At 43.0% G+C, this 9,673-nt stretch overlaps 1 protein-coding gene across 1 annotated transcript in view; it reads left to right on the top strand.

The window, feature by feature from the left end:
* LOC119399564 (uncharacterized) overlaps positions 1-7,234 on the top strand; it is a 111,297-nt gene extending 104,063 nt beyond the window's left edge. Inside the window, exons 3-5 of the mRNA XM_049417428.1 lie at positions 3,322-3,459; positions 5,447-5,481; positions 7,210-7,234. Of these exons, the coding sequence (XP_049273385.1) occupies positions 3,322-3,459; positions 5,447-5,481; positions 7,210-7,234 (198 nt within the window). The remainder of the gene's footprint in view (positions 1-3,321; positions 3,460-5,446; positions 5,482-7,209) is intronic.
* The last annotated feature ends 2,439 nt before the right edge of the window (positions 7,235-9,673 follow it).

The following is a 9,673-nucleotide window of genomic DNA, read 5'->3' as shown; positions in this document are numbered from 1 at the left end:
CTCTAACACAAATTACGAAATAGCCACGGCAGCAGTAGAAGGAACAATATATCCTACACAAAATAATGGGAAATTCTCTTCTGAGAGAGGTAAATGAGTGCGTGCGCCAGGCTTGGCCAGACCAAGAACCTCGCGCCCAACAAGCCTAGTGTAGGTTTCAGGCCAGAAAAAACCGGCACTTCTCACAAAACTAGCCAAGTAGAAGTACCAGCGCCGTAGAGTCGGTGACGTCACTGTGTATTACTGTTTGACATGTTATTCTACAACTTTGCTCGCCAGTCATGTTAGCAGAAACGAGTCTAAAAAAGTTTTGTAAAACAAACAAAGCTGCCAGCATAATGCTTCTTGGCTTGCTAATATTAAAATAACTCGTTCATATAGACGAGCGGCTTTTACTCACCATAAAACTTTCAAACGTTGTTTTCAGGTCTTTGTTTTGTTAACGTCAATTCATCCCACTGCGGTGTAATGAATATATCATAATACTTCTAAGTGCGATGGATCCAATTTAGTTCCCTGCAAGGTAGACGCATTTCAATGGGGCCGAAATACAAGAGGTCCCGTGCACGAAAATTTGATATTTTACTTAGACAACTCCGAGTGGCCGAAATTATTACCCTCTCCTCTGTAATACCTAATATGCTTTATTCGCGCGACTTTTTTTCTTGTTTGACGATATCCTTATCAACTTGATTCCGTAGCTCACTGACTTCTTCTTGAAAACAGATGACACGAGGGACCAACCAAAACATTATAAATTCATTGAAGACAACGTAAAGAAGGTAAATATTTCATAACAGATTTTTGGAAACTGTGGGACTGACCAGTCTACATTTTTATTAGGGCTATGCAAAAAATAATAAATTCACATAAATTATTTGAAATAAAATATGCCACTGAGAATAGCAGTGGTGACTTCATATATGTCCTGGTGTGCCCAGAATCACATGAGCATTTACATTGTAAAGTCAGAACTTACCTGACCTCGAACAATTCGATGCCAGAGGTATACTCTCAAAATTACGGCTCAATCATAAAATACTAATTCACTTCCTCCGGTAATGCCTCCATGGCTATTTTTACGGTGAGAAGAAAGAAGATGACCCACTATGAACCAAGGAGACAACTTAAAAGCGAAATAGGGCAGTCTGTCGTAGAAGTGATAACGAGAAACGATATCATTTTAATACATTAACAGCGCATAGAACGATTAGGAAGGGACGAGACAACAGCGGTAAAGAAAAGCTATATTGGTCAAACGGATCGCTTGCGTGAACACCATAATAACGTCTTCAATACGGTCCAGGGTCACATCGGCATTCATTGCCGTGACTGCGGGTGTACACCCTGCTTCAATCAGAGCAAAGAGATGGCGAGGCATAGAGATCAGCTAACTCGCGAAGTTATTGAAGCTGATTTGATACATAAACTGGGAGATAAGTGCGTTAGTGCTCCCTCTATTGCGCTTCTAAATCAAGAAATCGATTACCTCGCTGGGTTTTAGGGCACACGTGGTGATATGCACGCTGTATTGGAGATGATGAGGCAATGATGGCGGCATCTGTACATCCTTTCTTTCTTTTCTAGTCTAGCGCCCTCTCTCTTACCATGTATATATACACTTCATATCGCAGCGCTCTTTACCTCTGTTGTCTCGTCCCTTCCAAATCGTTCTATGCGCTGTTAGCACATAAAAATGAATCCACACCAACTTGCCCAACGGGTTTGTCGATGTAGAGAAACGCAAGATCATGTGAGCGCTTCCGAACGGGATGAAGAGCCAAAGATATAATCCTGTTCTGCACTTGTTAGGCGAGTGAAACACCTTTGCAGTTAACCGTGTTTTGAGGGAAGCCCGTGTAATAGATGGAACATACCGGCAAAGAGCAGAGTTAATAGTACTGTTAAGGCATACCAGTAGGTAGGGCAAGTAGAACAACGCCTGCACTAGAATATCTAAATGTCCAATGGGCAGACAGAAAGCCATGAACCAGCATTTGGTTGTAAGGTCAGTGTTCCAGGACATAAAAGAAGACAGGTGTATGATACCTGCTCCCAATTACAAGGTGAGGACAGAGAAATCATAGCTGTGGCTTTACCGCTCTTAAGTGGAGTCACGTGTCTTTGATAGGTTAAGAGTGTGCCTTCGCGACTCGGTCCGAAGCATAGCTTTCATACCTGATATGTGTACTCCTGTGTCAATTGGAGCCCCATATGTCGACATCGACATTACCAGGTTTTGATTTGTGGGCAAGGCTAATAGACAATGTTAGTTTTGCGTTTTCACAGCAGCAATATTCTAACGAAATCACATAGTTACGATTACATTAGAGCGGATAAATTTATGAAAGACGAAAAATATCCATACCATTTCCAAGAGAGGGAATAAGCAGCTTTGAAAGTATGATCGCTGTGATGATATGCGAGGCTATGCTATATCTTTTGTGTTTTTTTGTAATAAGTTACAAGCAATATCTTCTGCATACTCATTTCTTCACTTGGTTTACTTGCCTAATTAGCAGCGAATATGTAGGCACAACTGTTTCATTAACTTTTTTTATATGATAATAACGTTAACTAAATTACAAGCCATGACGTTCAGTAGGAATAAAAGCGAGTACGGCCAGCAGTAATTTACGCGCACTTGTCACACAATAAGTACTTTTACTAAGCATGCTGTTGGAGTTTGTGTTATTGCTGAGCGCTTGAACCGTATCTCCGCATCTCCTATGCTTTGCTCAAGCCTCATTACATCACGCAAAAAGAGCTGCAATAGTAAACATATTTCAAAGTTAGTGTAGAGCTTGCTATATTCTACTACCCAGAATGACGGTGCCATACTTGTATCGGGGAATGCTTGCATGCCATGCGTGCGCATTCGCCATGACCATCGAAACTAACTATAGATGATACCACTCGTGGTTACCATGCAGTGTGCTATGTATCCGCCTTCTTCGTGTCAACAAAGGTTCTTTTGTTACTGGCTTCCACTCATCACGGTTCTGATATACCTAATCCGCGATTTGATTTTCAGGGTGTTTAAGGAAACGTGTTAGCGAAGTTTTGCAAAATATTTATGACGTACTAAAGGCACATTGCTTTTGTATCTACTACGCTTTTTAGCAATTGTTGTTGTATGACAATAGGTTATTCATGTTGGTACAACGTGATTAAGGGTGCGCGCCAACGCAAACGGCAAGAGCGGACAGAAGACACTGCACAGAGCGTTGTGTCCTCCCTTCTGTCTTTTCTGGTCGTTTGCACTGATATGCAGTTTTGACCAGCTTCTTATAAAATGTGCATTCTTATTTTCGTGTATAGATCCTCAATGGAACCGAAGTCGTTACTGTAGTTCGTGGTGTTTATCGGATGGCGCCATATCCCATCTGCATGCGGTCTGTCAAGGTGGAACCATCACTTAGCCGCCAATTTCACCACAACATGTCCTACAAGAGTAAGGTAAGCCCACGTTGCATCCGTACCAATGAATAACAGTTTCAGAAGCTTTCCATGCTATCTGAGAGCTACTCACAATACAGTAACTGTTGATATGCCATATTATATACTAAATAAAAGGAGTACATACATTTTGACAAAAATAAGCACTTGCGCTTCCTACAACACCACCAAAACTAACTTGATTATATTAACCTGCATTCACCCACAACCACTGGCCCATTGTGTATTCACTTGTCTTCGCTTCTACGATACATTTTTATCGTCAGGACAGTTTTTGTTTTGTGGTACACCACACAATAATTTTTCCCAGTTTAAGTACCATCTCATCAGGCAGCCAGTAGTCTATTGAGTACAGAGTACTGAAATATAAAGGAGAGCCAGTAGAGTTTTAGAAGAGCGTACTGAAACATAAACATTTGCTGGGTTCCTCAAAAGAAGTCTCGAGAAGCCCGCTTGTCTGCTCAAAAAAGCGTGTTTCACAATTCTAAATCCTTCCTGAATGCGTGCAATTCCGTTTTGGTTGTGCCTTTCGGTATTTTCCGCCAGTTTTCGTCCAGTTCCTGTGTAGTTTAATAGCTACCAAATGGTATTGAACCCAATCATGCTATGTACTTGAGACATAACAGGATTTTTAGGGTACTGTGAGCATTTATGATTTGTGAGAAATTATATAAGAGTTCATAAAAGCTATCACTGTCATTTTCGACCCCTGTCAAACCGTATCGGCCAGCAGCGCTGGTAAAGCTGTGGTTTTTTATATTCTATATCATTCAACTTAATCACCTGGAAAATATCAATTAGCAATATTATTTTTTGACTGAGTGATTGACTTAAATTACCTCACCTGGTAAATGTATTTGTCTCGGCAAATCTCCATTAGAAATAATACTGCCCAAAATTGTATATTAGGTCAAAATACGCGCACTTATTCACATTAGTGTTGTTTTCTGTCATGCTCCCATGGTGTATTGTGAGTAGAAGGTTCATATTAAACGCGAAGCAATTCATAGAGAACCAAAGGCACTCTGACTATTGCAGTCTATAAAGCCGCCTACGTCTGGGCGCTCTCATTGTCGTCTCCTTAAATTGACGCATACCAATAATCGCAAGGGTGGACATAGTGCACGACGGACGTGATTAATATGTCATGATATCGATGGCATCTTAATTCTGTGGTGCGCAAAGGAATGAAACACGAAACACGTGTTTCGTTCCTTTGCGCACCACAGCATTAAGATGAATTACCAACTCGCCCAGCAGTCCGTACTCCTCAATGGCATGCTACAATTGTAACGTACGTAATGAAACCAATTCTCTCAGTCACGTGTGGCTTATACCTCCATACCACATCCCATGGAATGTGGGTATAAACTACAGGTGATTCACAGTTTAAATCGACCCAGGAACGGCAATGACAGACTGTGGAAATCTTAACGCGATAGCGTTATCATTTTCAGAGTTTCCCACAGCAGATTTCCTAGAAGATTTCAACAGTTTGTGTTAGAGTATCATATTGATTATCCGATTGGTTATCATTTCCATCACCAATAACGTTTTCAGATTATCAGATTGATTAGCAATTTGAGATTGATTGAAAAATCAGATTGACACACAGCATAAAAATCACGCCTTGAACCGGAATCGAACCCAAGCACTCGTCGCATCGCAACGAAGCGTGCACTTCATTTCGAAAAAAAACTGACATATGTGCTCGAACGTGAGCGCTGACGTTACGTAGGACATTAAGATACTATATGAGCGTCAATGCAGTCGACGTGTGTGGTAAGTCGACGATATGCCCATAACTATTCACACTGCTCAAAGACGTCCGTCCAACTCACAACGCCAATGAAAGCAATCGAAAAACAAAATGTTAGGCAACTCGCATGAGATCAGCTCTGGAATGTGTGGAATATGCCCAGTTTTTTTCAGACATATATTATGTGACGTAGTTGTATTATAACCGCACGATTGCTTCCTTGTCCAGGGGCTTGGAAAGGAACTCGCTAAATGGCACACTAGGTACGTATCTAGACGTCGAGATAGCACTAGAATGGGTGGTTAAAATACACAACAGCATAAACGAGTCCCACAGCCAAAAAGAATGCCTTTAACATGTTTGTATTATATTAATAGCATCTGCAACTTGGTTAAGCTTTATACTGAAACAACTGTTTTGCCATGTTGTCTGCCTGCTTCCGCTTTCACATAATTAGTAAATTTATCATTGACGGCAGCCACACCTACAATATCAAAACTTTCCCGAACGCCGCCGCACAGCTGCATAGTGGTGCGACGATGTGCCTGGCATTGCCTTGTCGGTTGCCGCAAAAACGTCGTGTGCTTTGGGGTATTCTCCTCGGTTTTATTAGCCTTATTCGTTTTGTATGGAGCACAATTTGTACAGTACAGGGCACAGATCAATTCACGTAGAGCAGCAGTACAGAGTCACCTATTGCTTTCACAGCTATTCAGCGTTCGTTACCTATTGAGTTCAGAATGTGGCACGGAGTTATCGGCCATGGTAATAAATACTGACAGCTAAAAGCAATTTCTAATGTGGAATACCTTCTTGGGAGCTGTCCGATTGAGTTTTCAGGAGTTGAGGTATATGTAAGAAGGCAAATGTTTTTGATTGTGTCTATGATTGTGCTCCCGAGAGGTGCCTCATGAGTCATAACTATATTTTGGTTTTCTATTGCAAAACCCCGGAAATTATCACACTGATCAGTTTATCAATCAACGCTCACAAAATCATTCAACAATTCTGAAATCAGTTTTATGTTCATCCAACGTTCAGCCTAGAAGTCCTTTATCAATGCTGCACAAGCACTTCACACACTAACCAGCCAATGTCGCCCTACGTGTCCAGCCACTGAAAACTCCTTTCACCATAAATGTCGAGAAGGCAGTTAATATTGCATAGGCATATTTTGTTATGAATTTGCCGTCAGCCGCGGTGGTGCAGCGGTTATGGTGCTCGGCTGCTAACCGGAATGTCGTAGGTTGGATCATGGTGGTTGCGGTCGCATTTCGATGAAGGCGAAATGCCAGATGTCCGTGCACTGCGCGATATCAGTGCATGTTAAAGAACACCGGATAGTCCAAATTTCCGGAGCCCTCCACTACGGCGTGCCTCATGATAATATGGTAGTTTTAATGCGTAATACCCGAGATATTGTTACGTGAATGACGACTCGGTAGACTGTAGTCCGTAGACTATCTACACGATATATTTACAGGAGTGGTAGCAGCGCTGACCGGTTCAGCCAAGAGCCCGAGCAGAGAGAGATCTTCCTTCTCTTCGTCCGGCGCACACGCGCATGGTGCAAGGGGCTGGCAGTATGCATGTAGCATAATCCCCGGCGGCAGAAGCGCCGTCTCGGCGCATCAGATGTCAACTTCACTGGGAGAGTGGTAGGGCTTCAAGCGTGCGACATGTACGATATCGCTGGCCGGTGTGGAAGATGAAGGCGACGAGGCGACAGGAGCGATTTCATAAGTTACCGGGGTAACCGCACGAACGACTCTGTAGGGACCTATGTATCGAGACATCAGTTTTTCCGACATCCCAACGTGACGGGTGGGCGACCACAGCAGGACCAAGGAACCGGGCGAGAACTGTACGTCTCGGTGTCTGCGATCGTACAACCGCCGTTGGTTTTCTTGGGAAGTCAAAAGGCGAGTGCGGGCGGTTTCACGTGCATGGGCATATTATAATCATCCCCATTTTCCGCAACTCAATTTCAGAACACAGATTGTTCAGCAGCACTGATTTGGATATACAAACATTGTAACATTATTGTTGTAGAGCGCGAACTCCAAGCCACACCGCGCTACAAGAAGTGGTGAACCGAATGAGTTCCATAGCGGAAAGAGCTACAAGAAATTAATGCTATGATCCACAATTACGAGAACATCCCGCCTACGCCAAGTATACGAGAGAACTCCCAGCTATTATGTCGAGCTGAGTGTCTTTTTTATACACCATTCATGCCGAAGAGCTCTAAACGAACCCTAAAATGTGGTGGACTCGGCGCTAAGTTACAGGTAATAAGACCTGTAGGACCTGCTTTGCTGGAGCCACCGTGCTACCACTGTTCAGCGCTTTATTCCGTAACCAATACTAGAACCACATTTACTGAAATTATTCGAACTTGCCTTGGCGCTCTTAGGGCTGAAATTGCTGGATAAAAATATCTTTTTTAATGTTAAGGCAGGTAGCTCAAAGAAACACGGACACAAGCGAAGAATAAGTACACCGGACCGTGTTTCTTTGCGCTGCCTGCCTTAACATGAGTTCCCACAAACTAGCCCAGTTGTCCGGTCTCGTAATATATATTTTTCGTGTGCTGACAGACATGTTCATCGTTGCGCATCTCGTTGCAAATGTGGTCAAGCACAAAAAAATGAAATATAAAGACCTTTTAAACGGAGGTCTCAGGCTCCAAGACTGCACAAAAGAACTGCACACAGCGACAGAAGGAATCGTCAACTTGGCCTTTGCGCAGACAATCCGTACTCATCGATGCGAGCCGCGTTACATCGATGAGGCAGTGACACAGGATATAACCGCCGGTAATGATCCGTAAAAAGTTCAAGAGGATTTACGAGCCCACTTTGAACATTTGTTTGCTGTAGATCGTGACGCAAAGACTGACCAGCTTTGTACCGAACTCCAGGTTTTTTGTGGCTGTTTACCATCACTACAAGTTGAGAAGCATTATAACTATGTTGAGAAAATGATAATGAAAAAAGAAATATTGCTGCTCCCAAAAACAATAAATGCATCGACGGCACCAGGCCCAGCAGAATGCTCAAGGGGCTTGACCTGCGTATGTTTGATGCTTTGGGAGATGTGATCGGTGCTCTCACAAGTCTTTGTTATGCGATGGCCAAAAATTGCAGTTCTACCGCGAAGAGAGACTCTCTTCCCGAAAAAGAGTATGGAACTGTCTGATGCAAAACCATGGATGCATATTACCCTCCATAACACAGACTACAAGTTAGTAGCCACACTGCTGCCACTTCGTTTGCTGCCTTTCATGGAGGAGACCATTGTCACCCTTGTAGTCATGTGCAATACCTGGGTGTTCCATCTCCGTGCCCCTTAAATAATTAGTGACTTCTTGCGCATATGCAAAAGAAAAAAGGAAATTTCAGGAGCATTTCGTTCTCTTGATCAGGCCGAAGCGTTTCATACATTGAAACACAGGTACCTGTTCTCTGTTTTGTGCATCTTTGGTCCCCAAGAAATTGTAGAAATTCTCTATAAGATCTAAGAAACTGCCTTTATGCCAACATTGAAGTGACCAGAATTTTTCCAATTCAGAATAAAGTAAGGAAGGACTGTCTTTTGTCCCCGGTATTGTTTATTTTCTATTTAAAACCGCTCATTACAATGCTTGTAAACTGCAAGCTTATAGGGGGTTTCCGGATGTGAGGCAATAATTCCGTCAAACATTTCGAGTATGCCGACGATATTTCGGTATTGTTTCCGTAACTTTTCTAGCCATCGCACATCCCTTGAGGTGTCTGATGAGTATTGCAACTGTCCTGCGCTCTTTTGAACACAGTCAAAAGTGAAGCATTGTGTGTCGGGAGATTTTGGAACTACTGCCAACGGTTGTCGTATATTTTGATGCTGAGGTGTTGGGCACTTACATTGAAGCAGGAGATCTGTATAGGAGGATCTGAGAAGAAGTTGTTAGGAGGTCCGCGGACGTCATATCAACAACCACACAGTTCAACCTGTCAATATTGGCGAGCAGGAGTAATCAGGACGCAGGCCTGTGCTTAGGTGTTCGACATAGCACGGAATTCACTTGTTTCTCACCGTGTAACAAGACGACTCGCCTCCATTGCGGGAGCCTGCCTCTGGGGCGGAAAATCAGCGAATCCACAAGTTGTGAGGTCCTGGGTCTTCCAGACATGCCAATGTTCACCAGAGAACTGGCTGCAAATAAAAAAAACGTTGAAGCTCTTTGATGATTACCTCGGAAATAATCTATAACGAACTGCAGTAGTACACTGAAACTTTCACGGTGACTCTGTACATTAAACCATGGGCAGAAACACCGCTTAAGTTCTGCAGAGTAGCTAGTGCCTTCAAAACAAGATTGTGATCGATAGCCTCGTGCAGTATGGAAGAAGTTTTCACTCAGGAGACCAGTGAAATGATGGCAAATAGCAGACTTAACCACGATGAAGAAAA

The sequence above is a fragment of the Rhipicephalus sanguineus genome, chromosome 7 (genome assembly GCF_013339695.2).
Source record: "Rhipicephalus sanguineus isolate Rsan-2018 chromosome 7, BIME_Rsan_1.4, whole genome shotgun sequence".
Lineage (NCBI taxonomy): Eukaryota > Metazoa > Arthropoda > Arachnida > Ixodida > Ixodidae > Rhipicephalus > Rhipicephalus sanguineus.
The sequence above is the reverse complement of the archived record's forward strand: the minus strand, read 5'-3'. Positions and strand labels throughout refer to the sequence as shown.